At 40.8% G+C, this 19,838-nt stretch overlaps 1 protein-coding gene across 2 annotated transcripts in view; it reads right to left on the bottom strand.

The window, feature by feature from the left end:
• Positions 1–11,276: 11,276 nt before the first annotated feature.
• Positions 11,277–19,838, bottom strand: part of fhip2a (FHF complex subunit HOOK interacting protein 2) — a 79,711-nt gene continuing 71,149 nt past the window's right edge. For both annotated transcript variants that reach the window (XM_085994427.1, XM_085994429.1), the window contains 3 exons: positions 16,576–16,716; positions 16,279–16,382; positions 11,277–12,922 (listed from right to left, as the gene is read on the bottom strand). In XM_085994427.1, coding sequence (XP_085850553.1) covers positions 12,817–12,922; positions 16,279–16,382; positions 16,576–16,716 — 351 coding nt within the window. In that variant the 3' untranslated portion in view covers positions 11,277–12,816. The remainder of the gene's footprint in view (positions 12,923–16,278; positions 16,383–16,575; positions 16,717–19,838) is intronic.

Raw genomic sequence — 19,838 nt, forward strand, 5'->3', positions numbered from 1 at the left:
AGTCACAGGAACAAGCCAAACCCATACCACGAGCATGTGCACCTGGTAATGAACCCGAAGTACAGATTGCGTCCACCTCAGAAACAGTGGTATTGGAAGCTGACGAACCAACCAATGACAATGAGCCAGAATCGACTCTGCCGCAAGAACAGGATACTCGAGAAAGGCGCCATCCAGTCAGGATCAGGAAGCCTCCTCAAAGACTGAACTTATAAATGATTATTTCAGTTGATGTATATAGTACAGAGAAAATTGTAATTGTAATTAGTTATTATTTAGTTGTTAAATGAATGTTATGTACTGTTTATCTAAAAGGGGAGGAATTGTTGTGTATGTACCTTTAAGAGAGAACTGATTTTATACTGCAGTACCGGCAGTGACCACACCTGTATATAAAGCCATAGCAGGCTTCTGTACTTCAGTCTTAAGTTTACCCTCTGTTCAGTAAATACCTGTTATTATTGTTCTCCTGCAGTCCATGTATTATTGATACTCGGACACATTATTGGATTTACAAAACAACTGGCATTTCGATTGCACCTTTATCGTAGAGAAATGTCTCAAGGCACTTCACATACTTGAGTACAAAAAGGTTTTGTATGCAAAAACGTAATTCTTAATACCAATTTTGTTCACATGATGTTTTATCCAGATGCATATACTCCCAAAATTGATCTGGATACAAGCTGATGAAATCAAGTACACATATAGTAAGCAGCCTCCACTAAGATTGGAACTTGTAACCATGAAAAATGTAGAAAAGACATTCCTCTTTCACCACTGATTTCTGTGCATTTAAAATGAGAAGTTATTGGAAGATGACCAATGCTAATGAAAACAGCATGATTTAGTTACTTCTTGGGTGGGTACCCAGCAATTTCTGTATGTAAATAGTGAGCTTCTAGGAGGAAAGAGGACAAAAAGTGTCCCCTCCCCCCTCTCTCATGGCAGCTTGTCACTGCTGGCTGCATCTCCGTAGCTTGTTCCTGGGCAGCCTGGTGTCGCCTCGCAAATTCTGGTGTGGTGCTGCTGTCCTGAGCAGGTGAACTCCAGCCATCACCATGCTACCTGGCCTGGATCTGTGTCGGCACTGATCAGCAGGATGGCTAGTTTAGTGACGGCTATCAGTTCCTGAAAGCCGAGACAGCAGCATGCATCACACTCACCACGGTGTGGAAGTCGCTATGCAGGTTACTCTTTATTATATCCCCTATTGCCTACAGCGCTGCAGTTTGTACCTGCATGGAGGCAGAGGCTCCAACTGGCCCCTGGCCACTTCTTAGCTAACAAATTCCAATGAAGCTCCATTGGCGCCTACAACAAAGACAAAGCTTCCCTGATGTTGCAGCAAGTGAGAGCTGTAGACTCGAGTCTTCAAGAGATTAACTGCAGAACCTTCACGTAGGTATGATGATCTTTTCAGGCAAGTACCCACGAGTTCAGAGTCCAGTGACTCTGAAGCCACAGATACCCTTCTTCTTGGCAATACTGGGAATGGGGCACATCCTCACCCACTTCCCACTCCTCTGATTTCCTCGTGCTTTGTGAATCACATCCTCACTAACACTATCTAATTGTGCTGGGTGAAAACATCTGAGCTGGTGCCTAGCAGTGAAGAAGCAAATAATGCAGATGGTGAGATAGAGGGGTTCAGTACAGGGGAACACAGGCAAGAGATTTGTGCAGGAACACATGAGTGGGCTTCAGTCTGTTGTCATCTCCCTCTTCCTCATAAAGCGGGAAGTAGCCCAGTCTCGGTTTCTCCTCTTTTGCCACCCGTTGTTGTGGTGGAGCTATTACAGCACAGAACCAGGCCATTCGGCCCAACAGGTCGATGCTGGTGTTTATGCTCCACTAGAGCTGCTAGAAAAGGTATAAGCCAAGAATGGGCGAGAATTACCCCCTTAAGTTTAAGGAAAGAAAGAAAGTGCATTTACGCAACACCTTTCATGACCTAAGGACATCCCAAAGTGCTTCACAGCCAACAAAGTACTTTTTGAATTGTAATCACTCTGTAATCCAGGGAAAAGATCATTTAACTTTGGGTATAGATCCTTCGTCAGAACACCTGGCAAAGGGGCTACACTGGAAATATTCATCTTTATTAGCTCTTTCCGATGCAGGCAGACCAGTGTATTTCCAGCATTTTCAGTTTTGTCTTTTTACCTGTACTGTAAGCACAGTACTTAAATGGGAGTACATAGGATATACAGCACAGAAATGGGCCATTCGGCTCAACCAGTCCATGCTGGCGTTTATGCTCCACTCGAGCCTCCTCCCGTCTTTCCTCTTCTAAATCTATCAGCAAAACCCTCTATTCCCTTCTCCGAAGAGGAGGCCGCATTGGAGCATTCACATCCCGACAATGTGTTCGGCGAGTCGGGCAGAGGAGCGCAGCGCAACGAGCAGCAGCAGCAGACTCACGACACGCTGCAGCACGTCGGCCGGCAGCTCCATTTCGGGTAACTCGCAGTCCGGATGGGAGGGGGGGGGAGCCGGGCATGGTGGCCAGAGCGGGAGAAGCAGGCCACCACACGTGGAGCCGGCAACAGTGAGGAGGAGGACGGAGCGGCTGAGGGACATCGTGCTCCCACTGCCACGGGAAGCCATTGTATTGACTTTGAACGCGGCGCTGTATGTATAGCTGACGCGTCCCTACGGGGAACAAGCATTCCATTGTACTTGTTACATATGGCAAATAAATCTAATCTGAATCTGAATCCTTAACTGCATCCATACTATTCACCTCAACCACTCCCTGTGGTCGCAAGTTCCAGTCTCACCACTCTCTGGGTAAAGAAGTTTCTTCTGCATTTCCTATTTGATTTCGACTCTATAAGCATACTGTGATTACTAAATGGTCAATGGTCCAGCTGAATTTGTTTAAAAGTCTATCTTGTATGGACAGCTAAGTGGGATTGTGGTTTTTAGGGTTACATTTTTTTTTGCACATCTACAGTATATAAAAATATACAATGAACACATGCAGTAATTCACTACAGACTGTTACAGACCTACAACTTAACAGCTTTTGCTGCCATCTAGTGAACGTTTCAGAATGAAAACCTTCAATGCATAAAACATTTAAAAGTAAATTTGGCAGTTATTAGTTTGTCAGAAGACTGTGTAAGCTTCATTTAATTTGATAACTAAAATATATTCAAGTAGTATTACATTTTCCAATGTTCGAAAATATATTTGAATAGTAGGAAAGTTATTTCTTATTAATCTAAGTCACATCAACAAATTAGGACTAATTAACAAGTCATTAAAATGGCTATCTCTGACATCTTAATGATTATATTTTAAGTTTTGAGTAGTGCACATTGCTAACATTGTTCATTCTCTTAGACAAGCAAATATTCAAATGATAAAGAAACTGAATTGTGATCAAATATTGTTTGCAGAATACAAAGCTATTGTTTAAAAATCTATTCAATGTCATTCTGCACAATGCAAAGACAATAGTAGGGAAACAAATGACACTGCGACAAATGGACTTTTCAGTCATTGAAGATTAGACCAAATTCTCATTGCAGAAGATCATCTTTAGGCTGCTGCTCTTCAGTAACAGGCAGCTCTCCATACTACAGATTCTGGAACCAAGATCATTCACAGCATTTGGTATTGTACTTTGCAGGTTAGCCTCCCTCCCTGGTGAGTTGCATCAACAGTTATTGCAATTCCATTTTGACGGTAAAGGTATCTTTAGAACTAGACTTCTTCAAAAAACACCAATAGAATCTTTACACACTGTCCAGAATAGCTTCTAGAGCAAGAGCTCCTTTCAAAAGGTACAACATACATTCAAGTAAAATCACAACTGTCTTAGCATCACTCCTTTACTGGAACAGAAGGCAGCTTAACAATCACTTTCCAAATATTTATTTTGAGATAGTCCAATGTCCTCAAGGTTTCTGGGCAGATTTAACTCTGCCCTCCCCGAACGTAACTAACATTCACAAATTCTCTCTTGGAAGGATGACTCCAAAAATTGACAGTAATGAATACTAATCACAATGATCAGGAGAGAATATCCCATACATTTTCTAACCGCCACTTTTTGTTTTTAAGTTTTAAAATCCCATCACTCCCAAAATTGTGTTACAATAACAGTCTTACCTAATGAGATATCTAACCTGCTGTCCTCAAGTGTAATTCAGAAATAATAGGCAAGATGATTAAAATAGTTACCTTCACACAAATTATGCAACTGATATGTCCAGGGGATTGTCTGGCAATAGACCAAAAGGATGGCAATTCAGCAGTGTCACCAGAATATCTTTTGCTTCAGTTTCAGAAGACAAAACTCCCACTATAAAGATCTTCCACTCGGCCTTTCTTCAACACTCAGCGTCCTCACCAAATGCCCACCAGTTCTAACGCAGCATCTCAGGCTCTACTGCCATATATATCCTAATTGGGGTTTTTGATCAATGCAGGAAAATCCCAACTCATTCCCTCTCGGGATATAATTTTTTTGGGAGCACAATTATACATTTCCCTGCACAAAATGTTCCTTCCTGTGGAACAAGATGCTCTAGAATCTGACCTTACTTTGCACCATTTCCACAGCATGTACGTATGATAGCTCTCCCATTCACCTCCTTCCCTAGCCTTGCTCTTGCTCCCACTCAGTCCCTCTCTGAGGATTGTGAGCATTATCTCCTGGTGGACTCAGCAACATCTTACATGAAACCCTCGCAGTCCTCCTCTTCTTCAGCTTCTAATTACCACAAATGCCATGTGGAGATCACCTACAGAGCTCAATAGAAGGCAAATGGACTTCATCTCAGTCCAGATGGCCTCAAATTTAAGGCTGTAGAGTCGCCTCCGAAGTACTTCCTGTTTTTATTTTGGAAAGAACAGTGTGCATTTGGACTAAAACCACCACTGTAGTCTGCTAAACAAACCGGGAGAGACTGAATCTCACACACTGCCTCAACAGTCCATCTCACTCGCTGATGTCTGGGCCAGTAATTAATAACTTTCTGCACAGCTCTAGCATGGAAACAATGCAACAGCAGATTTGCCTTGCTGTTTTGCAATCTGTCCCATGAATGGGAAAAACATCCAGGCATTGTTCACCATAGTTGAAACTTGAGGGTTCCTGGAGATACATCTATTGAAAACAAGATGTCCCTGTCCTTTAAATAGACAAAAGAATTCCAAATGCATTTCCTCTTTTCCCTCTCATTCCACTAGTAACTCAGAAGGCCCCAGCAGAGAGGATAACTAATACTTGGGTGTAGGGAGCAGCATTATAAAGTTTGTAGATGATATGAAACTTGGCAATGTAATAGCTAGTGCTGAGGATAGCTTTAGGCTTCAGGATGACAGGCAGGAAGGTTAAAAGGGGCAGAAGCATGGCAGATGGAGTTCAATGCAGAGAAATGTGAAGTGAGGCACTTTGGGAGGACTAATATGGAAAGACAATATACTATAAATAGCATGATTTTGAAAAATATAAATGAGCAGAGACCCTGGTATCCATATAGAAATCCTTAAAAGGGGGGGGGGGGGCAAGTTGATAATGTGGTTTAAAAAGCATCTAGGTTACCTGGGTTTATAAATAGAAGAATAGAATGTAAAAGCAGAGAGATCCTGCTAGAACTTTATAAATCACTGGTTAGGCCTCAGCTGGAGTATTGTGGACAATTCTGGGCCCCACACTTCAGGAAACATGTAAAGGCCTTAGAAAGGCTAGGACGTGGTTTACCGGGATGTGGGACTTCAGTTATGAGGAGAGTTTGGAAAAGTTGGGACTGTTCTCCTTGGAACAGAGAAGGTGAAGAAGTGACCTAATAGAGGTTTTCAAGATGAGAGAATTTGATAGAGTAAATAGAGAAAAATGATTCCCTCTGGTGAGTGGGTCAATAACTAGAGGTCATAGATTCAAAATCATTGGCAAATGATCTAGAGGGGAGATGAGGAGAAATATTTTCACTCAGAGTTGTTGGGATCTGGAATGCTCTACCTGAAAAGTTGGTGGAAGCTCATTCCGTAATTTTAAAAGGGAGTTGGACAGGTACCTGAGGATGAGGATCTTACAGGTTTACGGACAAAAAGCAGGGATGTGGGACTAAGCACGACGGCTCTTTCAAAGAGCCAGCACAGGCATGTCGGGCCAAATGGCCTCCTTCTGTGCTGTAAGCTTCTATGATTTTTCAAGGCCACATAAAATATAGTTTTCCTACATTCTTTTCCTTGTTCAGAATTTCCTTTCCCTACCCAATAGGAGAAATCTATTCTTCCAAACTCAGGGTTTAATTTTTCACTCGGATCCAGTCATGTTCCACATGATAACTTGATTATTGAGAGATCATTTGATCCAACAAGACTCTTGTCTTTAGCAGCATTCTAATCAATTGTTATGCTGTTGCAGTCAGTCAGTAACTATTTCCTGCCATCTTGCCTGTGTATGTTATCTTTAAAGTTTCTTCAAAGTTGGATTGATCCCAATTCTATTGCAGCTCATATTTCAGCTATTTTGTCTTTTCACTCATTGATGTCATCAGTAAAGCCAGAACATGGCAATCCCCACATTAATGAAACATTATTGCTTGGACAGTTCAACATGCCAATATTTAGCATTTGGCACATTGCTCTACTTAATGTTGAAACTCCATTGCAGAGGCTTCCCCCCACCTAGTTGGCACGAATCTCAAATGCTGCTGTGGGGTATGGAGAATATTCAATGAAGAAGATTGATAATTACCTTTCTTTTTATAGTCTTAATGGTTCTTCAGATGGATGCAATATCTACTGTGCTCCCTCCACAACCATCCACACTGGCTTTGGTAGAGGCTTCCATCTCCAAGTCAGGGTGCATCACCTAGCTATAGGTTAAAATTAACTCAATCAGGCATGCTTCCTGCATTTTGTAGGTGGGAATCATATCTCGTCAAGCACATTCATGACATGATCTTCTGCAATGTTAAGCGCGTGACTCCCTAGAACTAATGTAATAGTGGGCCAATACTACAGCATGTGGAGAATGCATTAAAGACTTTCTGATGGTAGATAATCTATCCTATTATACTTTCCAAACAATAAATTCTGTACAAAAAGCCAATAAAAGTCAACATTAGTAATTAATTTGGTGATCTGTCATTCTCAACAGTATTTCAAACAAACTAAAAATGTCTCATCAAAAGTTACATTATCTGCTAGTGATTTTCTTCAGTCGTTCATGGGATGTGGGCGTCGCTGGCAAGGCCAGCATTTATTGCCCATCCCTAAGTGCCTTCGAGAAGATGGTGGTGAGCTGCCTTCTTGAACCGCTGCAGTCCCTGCGGTGAAGTTACTCCCACAGTGCTGTTAGTGAGGGAGTTCCAGGATTTTGACCCAGCGACGATGAAGGAACAGTGATATCTTTTCAAGTCAGGACAGTGTGCAACTTGGAGGGGAACTTGCAGGTGATGGTGTTCCCATGCGCCTGTTGGCCATGTCCTTCTAGGTGGTAGAGGTCGTGGGTTTGGGAGGTACTGTCGAAGAAGCCTTGGCGAGTTGGTGTGGTGCATCTTGTAGATGGTACACACTGCAGCCACGGTGCGCTGGTGGAGGAGGGAGTGAATGTTTAAGGTGGTGGATGGGGTGCCAATCAAGCGGGCTGCTTTGTCCTGGATGGTGCTGAGTTTCTTGAATATTGTTCGAGCTGCACTCACCCAAGCAAGTGGAGAGTATTCCATCACAATCCTGACTTGTGCCTTGTAGATGGTGGAAAGGCTTTGGGGAAGTCAGTAGGTGAGACACTTGCAGCAGAATACCAAGCCTCTGACTGCTCTTGTAGCTACAGTATTTATGTGGCTGGTCCAGTTAAGTTTCTGGTCAATGGTGACCCCCAGGATGATTGCCACATTGTAAAAATACCAACTATGCCACTAATGGGGGGACCTTAGTGCAGTACATGTTAAAAAGGCTACTTCTGAGTTAAACCGAGCTGTCGAGGGGTTATTCGTAACATAACAGCGGTGGAAAATTTCGAGTTGTAGTCGGACAGGGTGTCTGAACTAGCATGCTTCAGGCAATGAAAGTCAGTTTGAACATTTCAGTGATTGCTCACACCTATTGTTTGAGATGACTCAATTCTTTGAGCACTGCAGTGGTAGTTTCCAGCATAGTCAACTAAGATTACGCTTCCTGGTGTCAGAATTAACAAAAATGAGAGAATAAACCCACGTTAAGGGTATATCCGATCTAACAAAGGTTGTGAGAAAGCATGTCTTGGCCTGAGCTGGGGGATCAAGATATAGATCAGTTGCCCCAGCTAAAGGTTGACCTGAAAGGAAATTTAAAAAGTGCTTTTATTATGGGAAGTATTGTAGAAGCTTAAGTCTGGAATTGCTCGCTTTGTTCAGTCACACATATTCTGCAAAATAGACCAGCTTGATTTCTACCAGAATGTTCATCAGTTCCACAAATTGAAATATTGCAGAAGCGCAAGCATGTGCAAGTTTACAGTGTCCAGTTCCAGAGGGATGCAGTTATATCCCCTAGGTTATGCTATTTTACAGGTAGATATTGGACAGTGTATGTTAACTCCAGAACACGTTCTAAAATCTAGAGTGCCACCTCACCAGTAAGAAATCTTTATAATGGCCCATGGCTAAACTTGAACATTTCTGAAACAAATGTGAAGAAAATAATCTGAAGTAACCTACATACCTTTACCAACATTATTTTTGGGTCCAGCAGCTATAGGTGATTCCCATTTTGACAAGTGTATCTTGGCAGCTGGAGTCTCTGCTTCCTCCTCCTCCTAATTGTACTACTGTATTTGGCACTGGTTTCAGAATGTTGAGAATAAAAGGGTCTTCTTCAGTCTTTAAATACAGGCATCTTCACACATTGGACTCATTCTGTCATCCCTTCAGGCCCTTGCAAAGAGTCTTCCTCCCAAAGTCAAAACAAATTGCAATTCTGCTGACCTTGTGCACCCTTTTAACAGCACAGCCACAGGAAAGCCCACATGGATAAAACATCGTAGAAAGAAGACCTCCATTGCAACCTATCCCTGGCAGAACAATACCAACATAACCCTCTCTAAAAATGTGAGAAGCATGTTTTAATTCGAAGCATCCTTTTGTACCATTGTTCATAGCTTTGCATGAAACACCACAGAACAGTTGTAGAAAGGTTGGAAATGAAATTGGCATTTTCTTTTTCTTAAACACCAAAGGTCATCAACCAGAAACGTTAACTCTGTTTCTCTCTCCACAGATGCTGCCTGATCTGCTGAGTATTTGCAGCATTTTCTGTATATATTTCAGATTTCCAGCACCCGCAGTATTTTGCTTTTGCCAAAGTATTGTTGATGTGTTCATTGTCATCTCAGCTTAAAAAAAATCAGTTATACAGTCTACTCCTGATAACTTGAAGTTGTTTTTCTGCTAAAAATTCAGAATGTAAATAACATTGCCATGTGGGAATTTAATGCAAAAAAATTCAAATGATCAAATAAAGAGTAGACTGCTTATGGTTTCTTTATGAAGGAGGCTGCTGTGACTGATCAGACTTATACACCACAATTTACAGTTGAGAGTTCTGCTTGTTTATGGCTTCTGAGCAAAAACTCCTGAAAATCTGTAGCAATATAACGTGGATAAATGTGAGGTTGTCCACTTTGGTGGCAAAAACAGGAAGGCAGATTATTATCTAAATGGCAATAGATTGGGAGAAGGGGAAATGCAACGAGACCTGGGTGTCCTCGTGCACCAGTCGCTGAAGGTAAGCATGCAGGTGCAGCAGGCGGTTAAGAAGGCAAATGGTATGTTGGCCTTCGTAGCGAGAGGGTTTGAGTACAGGAACAAGGATGTCTTGCTGCAGTTGTACAGGGCCTTGGTGAGACCACACCTTGAGTATTATGTGCAGTTTTGGTCGCCTTATCTGAGGAAGGATGCTCTTGCCATGGAAGCAGTTCAGCGAAGAGTCACCAGGCTGATACCTGGGATGGCAGGAATGACGTATGAGGAGAGATTGGGTCGACTGGGCTTGTACTCGCTGGAGTTTAGAAGAATGAGAGGTGATCTCATTGAAACTTATAAAATTCTGACAGGACTAGACAGACTAGATGCAGGAAGGATGTTCCCGATGGTCGGGGAGTCCAGAACCAGGGGACACAGTTTAAGGATAAAGGGTAGGCCATTTAGGACAGAAATGAGGAGGAATTTCTTCACCCAGAGAGTGGTGAACCTGTGGAACTCTCTACCACAGAAGGCGGTGGAGGCCAGTTCATTAAATATATTCAAGAAGGAGTTGGATATATTTTTTTAAGGCTAAAGGGATCAAGGGGTATGGGGAGAAAGCAGGGGCTGGGTATTGAATTTGGATGATCAGCCATGATCGCATTGAATGGCGGAGCAGGCTCGAGGGGCCGAATGGCCTACTCCTGCTCCTATCTTCTATGTTTCTATGTTAAAAGAGGTGCAAAATCTGCAGGAGGTGGTATAAGAGAAATTCAACACCAAATTTAATTAGAAAGGAGACAAAGGAAAATCGTACATCCCACAGTAAATGTCACCTTCATATGCAGCTGAAAGTGGAGAACAAGACAAACTCTCAAGGCTCACAAAAGAAAAATCATAGAAGTTTGTAAGTTTGTATTAATTTTGATTGAAAAATTAAACAACTAATTTATACCTGGGAATTCGTGCAAAAAAATATGAAAATGAAGAGCCTTAATCATTTTCATAGCTAACAAAAATTGCAATATATACATAAAATCCACTTCGTTACATAGCAAAGATTTAAGAAGAATGAAGGGCAACTATCAAAGACGAAGTCGAACGGCAGTTCCTTAACCAGGCAGTGAAAAAGGAATGGAGCAGCACAATACCAATAATAGGACTATTGGCTTGGTAGAGTGCACCCCCACAGCGTCAATGTCATTAATTTAATGACTTTTTCTCCAATTTACTTCAACATGCAGGTTAATTCTGGTCATCTTCAGAAAAGTTACATGAAACTTTTTATCCTATGAAGCCTTGGTTGTCTAGACTGGCAGAGCCATTGTACTTTTAAAAACAGAAATATGATTAACGGAAGGTTACTAAAAATGCAGCGTGGGAAAACATGCTGTTAACTCAGTCCTGGAAACTGTAAGAACCACAGTGACATGTGTCTGAAAGATCACCTTTCCTGTTGTGCCCACATGCAATTAGTTCCAACAATAAATTTATACTTGAGGCCAACATGTGTTAGATCATCTGCAGTCAGTGCCAAAGCTATGGCATGTCAAAGTATGAGGATGCCAAAAAGAGAATCCCTTCAATAGGAAAATTCTGAATGTATTTTTAATGTAAATTAGGCAGATTATTAACCCATTTACCATATACAATAGTGACAGTAGAAGCAAGCACAGATCAATATATAAGACTTTCTTATATACGACAAAAGTGTTGCATTTAAGCTGCATATAAGGGAATACAGCTTTTATATTGCACGCAAAAAAAGTGTTGCACTCTTATGAACAGAAAAAGGAAGACTCCGACATTAAATGTGAACTCTCTTTCAAAATACTTGGTTTGTAATACACCAAATATATTTCAAGTAAGAATTATTTACAGAAACATAAACCAACACTTCAAGTACCTACTACAAACTAGTACTTCATGTTCAATAAAGCTTCAATGTTACCAACTATAAAAAGAGCTCTAGCTGTTTAATGTTACCATTGTATAATTGAAATGAAAATAGAAAGGATACAGTGATATTTTAGCAAAACTGTAAATACAGAACTTAAATGTTTGGTAATGTGTAATTTGTTATAAACATTGGTTATGAAGCATTTGTAAAGGTGTTATCATTAAATCACTGCAGAACAAGCTCGTCATTTTAGGTATCCAATGTGAATTATAGTGAACATTTTAACTTTTTAGAAGTATGCAAGGTTATACTACTTTATAAACATCTACTAGTTACAGTTCTGTATTTTCTAGTTTAATAAAAAAAAGTTAGTGATGGCTGTTTCAAATGGTTTATTAACACTGGGTGGTGGTAGCAATGTTATATTGAAAATTTAGTAGTATTACAGCTTTGCTGAACACCAAGTACTTGTTAATAGTGAACACTTAAAATAGACCAAACATTACTTTCTTTGAATGTGCAAGTATACAATACTTAAGCTTAGACTTGCATCCAAATATGGAGGCGATTCCCTGGTATGAGTATGAAGGCTCGGAACAGACACTTAAGCCATAGTCCATATGGCTGTGGATTCTGGACTGTTTGGAGGTGTTGAGAAGGGGAAGAGAACAGATTGACAAAGATTAACATGACTTAACACTTAATGCTGCCCTTTTCAAAGGCACAGAAACATACAATAACTTCAGATCAGCACCCCAACTTTCTTTACTTAAATAATTCTCTGATTTGATAAAATACTGATAAACATTTCTAATATTGACCTTTGCCCAACCTATTCTCAAGTGTTGAGAACAATTTTTAATAAGAGAAAGGATCATGATTTTAAAAGTGACCAGAAGTAGGAAAACTACCAGTTCCCGCTGTAAAATATAACATACGCAACATTTTAAGACTGTCGCTGTATTTGAACATCAACATCTTTCCAATATTAATGTCAATTAAAGTATTAGTTTCCTTCTTGACGTTGTCTCTCATTTTTGCAGACAACTGCATCAGTTGCTCCATTTTTGCACGTATTTCCCTTTTTTCTATCCATATCCAAGACACTGATGGGCAGCACGCCACAGTTAGCAGTCACAGCAGGCCATGTTGTCCCAAACGTTTCCATGGAAGCTGACTAGTAAAACTGAAGTGGTGATGGGATGCTTCTGTGTGGAATCCAGCCAACAATTAGGGCGTGGTAGAAGCATGGAACTTAACAAAAGCTATCGCTGCTAATTCCTTACAGAACTCTTCCAACACAATTACACCTTCCAACAAGGTCATATGGTCAATGCTGTGTGGCGGTGGGGGGGGAAAGAAAAGGTGAAAGAAATTAGTTTTGACTTCTTCAGAAAATATTACTTGTTTTGCTGATATCGTTAGCATTTATCATCCAGCTCTATTTACAAAATTAAAGTTCTCAACATTTGAAAAATGAAATTTAATAGTAAAATATATCAGTGAATTAAGTTGAATACAATACATTCCCTCGAAAAATTGTTATCCTAATAACTCACCGTCAGCAAAAGCAAATAACCAACTACAGGAAACTTTCGTTTAACCGGAGGTTAAAAGTCCGGAAAGCTCTATCTACCGGCAAAATTCAGGAGCCGTTTCCTATAAGTTTTTTTACTTCTCGTTGCTTTTTTTTCCCCCAGTCAGGCTCTGCAAGGTCTAGCTGCAGCTGTTGCTTAGCTACAGAGTCGCTTTTAAGCTGCGGCCGACTGTTTTGAAGCTGTAAGCAACAGGGTTTGTTGATTCACACGGAGCTCAAAAGCGCCGTATGTTTTAACATTAGCGCTGGTTTCTACGGCAGTTTTGATGGTACGGCACCAGCTCAGTCCCGTCAGTGCCGGATACCAGAAAGTTTCCTGTACAACAGTAGGTGATAAATGGCAAAAATCCGATCTTATATGTAAATCACAAACACGTAAACTGGGATAAAGTTGAGGGAGATAAATGGTTTAATAAGTTGCAAAGGAAGGTACACAATTTATATACATTTCTTCTAAATTTACAAAAAAAACACAAAATCTAATTGCCAAGATAATCACTCTTCGAGTGGCAAAAAGGCAGATACTGATGATTCAGGAACTCAAGCTATGACATGGGTTGAATCTACTGGATTATGATTTCTCACTTTCAGACCAAACAGTAACACCTAGCAAATGGCTCTCACATATGTTTGCACTGTTAAACTTTTGTAATCAGTAACACCAAATTACATACCCGTTATTTCTCATATGCCAATATACTGTAGTGCAGAAACTGGAGCGCTTCTGTGAGGATAGCACCCAGACACTATTGTTGTGCTGCCTTCTCACACAGAGTGTGGGGATCTAGACCTCTGTATGTATGCACTCAAACACAAATCAAGCAACTCTCATTAATCTCATTGTGCTGTGTGCTTTATCTACTGTGGAATAAGGCAGTTTAATATTAAAACCAAGCTTTGCTTCACCGAGTGTTAACTCGATCTGCATTCGGCGAGATTAAAGGAGTACACGTGTAAGACAATGAAATTTGGTCTAGGCCACAAGCGAGCTTCATTGTTACACTCCCGAGTCATACTATCGCACAAGTAGATACAGGGTCAATGGGAGGCAACTTCCATAAAAATTATGCGCTCAGACCATCTAAGGAAAAAAGTGACACCACTGTAATCAAGAAGATGTGGCAAACACAAATTTGGAACATTCTGGAATACTAGCTGTGCGACACACTGAGCCAGACAGGTAGAGGAAGATTAGACAGCTTAACAACTTATAAAGGAGAGTTTAAAGTTTGTGGAGTAGGCAGGGGGGATTTGAGCAAAAATGAGGCTTATAATAGATGTATTTGAGAATAATACTGCAGAAAACTATGAAAACTTTGAAAGTACAGAAGATTAAGGGTAAATATGGCAGTCACCATAAAGGGAAAGAGCAAAGACATTTTGTTTATAAGCACATCATAAGTAAAAGGACAGTCAAAAAGGGATAGGACCCAGTTAAAGATGAGGGACAGCTTCTGGGTGAGTGTGAAGGAATGGCCTCAGCTTTTACAGGAGACGGTGAAAGTGAGACTGTCGGTGTTTCCAAAGAGGATCTGGAAGATCCATTTACAGAGAGCAAAATTCAAAAGGAAACTATTTTAAACATTTCTCTAGACCCAGATGGTATGCTGAATCCTGAGGCTGGTGGAGAGATAGCTAAAGGTACTAACATAACTTTCCAAAACTGTTTGGAAACACAAGGGCAGGTTGGGGGCGGGGAGGGGCTCCGATGTTGGCGGGAAACCTGGGAGAACGGGTTTCCCGCTGGCCCTGCTGAATTGGCATCCTGACAATCAACATGGATTGGTGAAGAGCAGGTCATGTTCGACTCATTTCACTGAATTCTTTCAGGAAACTGGAGATAAAAGGAGAGATGGATGTTGTACGTGTGGATTTTCAGAAGGTGTTTGATAAATTGCCACAAAAGAGACTTATTAAATTTAAGGTACATGGTATTAGCGGGAATATTGATACATGAATAGAGAGATGGCTAGGGTGTAAATAGATGCTTTTCAGATTGGCAGGATGTGCACAGTGGCATGCCCTGGTGGTCTGTGCTGGGAACTCCTTTATTTTCCATTATTATATAAATAATTTGGACTGAGGCACAAGAGGAATGACATTATGAATTAGGAGGCATGGCAAACTGAGAGGAAGGATCAGATAATTAGAGGAAAACACAAAACAGTTACCTATGCAACAACTTTGAATGCACTTTAAAAAGCAATTAATTGGTTTGAAATGTGATTATATAAAAATGGGGCTTTTTCATTGAAACAGAGAAGGTTGGAGATCTTACTGAGGTTGTCAAAATCATAAAATGTCTTCAGTGGGTAAAGAATGAAAGATCTGGTGAATTGGTAACAAGGAAGCATAAAATTGGGGATTATCACTGAATAATGAAGGTGATCACTTAGAAATATTTTCACAAAGGATTATTTGAACAGGGAATGCTTTATTACAAATGCCTATTGACTAGCATGTCATTTAAGGATTGGTTATGTATTGAAAAAAGAATACAAAAGGATACTGGGAAAGAGCAAGGAAATGGGATTAGAGTTGACACCCGCAGTTGAAGAACTAGTACTGGCATGATGGGCTGAATGGCCTCCTTATCTGCTGTAAATTCTATGAGTTATCACTATTGGAAATAGAAATCTTAATACAAGTTTTTATTTAAACCACCTTAAATAGAGAGAAAATTGCTTTGAAATACCCAAATGAATTAGTGTGCATGACATACATGTCCACCTGTTTTTGTGACTATCAAATATCTGAGCTAAATATCTACACGAGCACAAATCATTTTAATTTGTATAGTGTTCAAACTATGAGGCACAGCAGTTAATGGACAGTGCAATAATACTTGTTTAAAGGGGACATCTGCGCAGACATCAATAACATTTTTATATATTTTACAGCATTTACTTATAGGCATGTGCTTTTTGAGGTTGGAATGACATGAGGACGGTGGCAGAGATGATAAAGAAAATTCCACTTGGGGGTTCTGCTGCAAAATCTTGGATTTAGGCATCAACCAGATTCACACTTACAGTAATATGCATAATACCAGTATTATGAACGGGGATCAGAAAAAGTGATTGATCTGAACTTACATAGGTCCATCTGGCTCAAAACCCAGCAGACGTTTTCGGACTAGTAAAAGCTTTGGTGTGAAGTCTGGGATACGTTGTATTCTCAACATCAGGTCTCCAACCACCTAGAAATTCATTAGTGAGAATTTAGTGTGGTATCATTAGTGTTTCTACAGTGCATGGAAAAGTATTAAGTGCAAACATCCATCATAAATTAAAGGAACTCTCCAAATGCATGAAGCAATTTGATTTTAATAAACGTGCATCATTTTCACATCTAACAATATAAAAGATCCAAGTGTGTTATTATGCACTTACCCTAACAATAACAGAAAACAAAGACCTGCAGTTGGGAGCCAGGTTAATGTAAGGATCCAATAAGTATTCATGCATGTGTGGATGGGGAAATAAAGATAACTTTGACAGCACAGATGTCACTTGCAAATTCACATCATATGGCTGGAAAGGGAGAAAAAGTTTCAAATAATTAGCATCTGTATATCAAAGCAACGTGAGAAAAATCATTTCAAACAGCCTGTATGTTCTCAGATGTAAGGAGTCAATAGAAAGAACATGCATTGCTTATGGCTTCCTTACCAACTGAAAAACCATGCACAAGGATAAACCTCATTATCCATTAACATTATCTTTTCATTGCTACCCCAAATATCTTCTTGAAAGTGGTCTTGTTTATACTTTGCAGAGTTTGGAAAAGAATGGCATTACTGTAATAACGACCCAAGTAACTTAAGGATATATCGCGTCACCAAAAAAATCAAGTGTTCTAACTGGCTCACCTCATTGTAGTTTCTGAAGGTTTTTAACCACATCACAAAACTGCCTTGAAGTATGGTATTATTGGCAATACTTAAAGTTGCACTGATACTATAGTTAGGTTTTAAAAGACCATTATCAACAATAACACAAGAGTACTTTGCACTTAATCTAAATTGCATCAGACTTGAAAGTAACTTGATGCTGTCACTGGGTACAAAGTAGAAAATATGCCACTTCCAGCAATGAAGTCCTCATCTTGATGAGAACCGACAGATACAAAAGGAAACGTATTATAATCCTCCCAAGATGTCACGTGCCTTATCAACTCTCTAACACATCAACATTGTGTCAAACAGGATCAGCCAAGTAACTGATGTATCTTCAGGCTAAAAAGAAACTGTCACAGTTCTACAATTCATTGCAGTTAATAGGCACCACAGCTTTTATTCTTCCTTTAATGCCTTAGATGAAGGGACAGAGTGTATTGTATCCAAGTTTGCTGACGATACAAAGCTAGATGGGAAAGTAAGCTGTGAGGAGGGTGAAAAGAGGCTGCAAAGGGATATAGACAGCTTATGTGAGTGGGCAAGAAGGTGGCAGATGGAGTACAATGTGGGGAAATGTGCAATTATCCACTTTGGTATGAAGAATAGAAAAGCAGAATATTTTTTAAAAGGAGACTAGTAAATGTTGGTATTCAGTGGGATTTGGGTGTCCTTGTACACGAATCACAGAAAGTTAACATGCAGGTACAGCAAGCAATTAGGAAGGCAAATGGTATAGAAACATAGAAGATAGGAGCAGGAGTAGGCCAGTCGGCCCCTCGAGCCTGCTCCGCCATTCAATGAGATCATGGCTGATCATCCAAATTCAGTACCCTGTCCCTGCCTTCTCCCCATATCCCTTGATCCCTTTAGCCTTAAGAAATATATCCAACTTCTTCTTGAATATATTTAATGAATTGGCCTCAACTGCCTTCTGTGGTAGAGAATTCCACAGGTTCACCACTCTCTGGGTGAAGAAATTCCTCCTCATCTCTGTCCTAAATGGCTTACCCCTTATCCTTAGACTGTGACCCCTGGTTCTGGACTTCCCGGCCATCAGGAACATCCTTCCTGCATTTAGTCTGTCTAGTCCTGTTAGAATTTTACAAGTTTCAATGAGATCCCTGCTCATTCTTCTAAACTCCAGCGAGTACAAGCCCAATCGACCCAATCTCTCCTCATACGTCATTCCTGCGATCCCAGGTATCAGTCTGGTGAATCTTCGCTGCACTCCCTCCATGGCAAGAGCATCCTTCCTCAGATAAGGCGACCAAAACAGCACACAATACTCGAGGTGTGGTCTCACCAAGACCCTGTACAACTGCAGCAAGACACCCTTGTTCCTGTACTCGAACCCTCTCGCTACAAAGGCCAACATACCATTTGCCCTTTTAACCGCCTGCTGCACCTGCATGCTTACCTTCAGCGACTGGTGCACAAGGACATCCAGGTTTCGTTGCACTTCCCCTTCTCCCAATCTACTGCCGTTCAGATAATAATCTGCCTTCCTGTTTTTGCCACCAAAGTGGATAACCTCGCATTTATCCACGTTATACTGCATCTGCCATGCATCTGCCCAATCACCCAACCTGTCCAAATCATACTGGAGTTTCTCTGCATCCTCCTCACAGCACACACGCCCACCCAGCTTTGTGTCGTCTGCAAACTTGGAGATATTACATCTAGTTCCCTCGTCTAGATCATTAATATATATTGTGAATAGCTGGGGTTCTAGGACCGATCCCTGTGGTACCCCACTAGTCACTGCCTGCCACTCGGAAAAAGACCCGTTTATTCCAACTCTTTGCTTCCTGTCTGCCAACCAGTACTCTATCCAAGTCAGTACCTTGCCCCCAATCCCATGTGCCTTAACTTTACACGCTAATCTCTTATGCGGGACTTTATCGAAAACCTTCTGAAAGTCCAAGTACACCACATCCACTGGTTCTCCCATATCTATTCTACCAGTTACATCCTCAAAAAATTCCAGTAGATTAGTCAAGCACGATTTACCTTTTGTAAATCCATGTTGACTTTGTCCGATCCTGTCACTGTTTTCCAAGTGCTCTGCTATTACATCTTTTATAATGGACTCTAGCATTTTCCCCACTACCAATGTCAGGCTTACCAGTCTATAATGCCCCGTTTTCTCTCTACCACCTTTTCTGAATAGTGGGGCAACATTAGCTACCCTCCAATCCATGGGAACTGTTCCAGAGTCTATAGAATTTTGGAAGATGACCAGCAATGCATCTACTATTTCTAGGGCCACTTCCTTAAGTACCCTAGGATGTAGATTATCAGGCCCTGGGGATTTATCGGCCTTCAATCCCGTCAATTTTCCTATCACCATTTCCCTACAAATACTGATTTCTTTCAGTTCCTCCTTAAGTATGTCAGTCTTTATTGCAAGAGAGCTGGAGTATAAGAGTAAGGAAGTCTTGCTGCAATTATATAGGGCTTGGTGAGATCACACCTGGAGTACTGTGTAGTTTCGGTCTCCTTACCGAAGGAAGGATATACTTGCCTTAGAGGGGGTGCATCAAAGGTTCACCAGACTGATTCCTGGGATGAGAGGATTGTCCTATGAGGAGAAATTGAGTAGACTAGGCCGATATTCTCTGGAGTTTAGAAGAATGAGAGATGATCTCATTGAAACGTAGAAAATTCTTAAGAGGGCTTGACAGGGTAGATGTTGAGAGGGTATTTCCCTCGGCTGGAGAGTCCGGAACTCGGGATTAGAGTCTCATAATAAAAGGT

The sequence above is a fragment of the Somniosus microcephalus genome, chromosome 8 (genome assembly GCF_052327205.1).
Source record: "Somniosus microcephalus isolate GS21.2 chromosome 8, FLI_Smic_1.0, whole genome shotgun sequence".
NCBI lineage: Eukaryota > Metazoa > Chordata > Chondrichthyes > Squaliformes > Somniosidae > Somniosus > Somniosus microcephalus.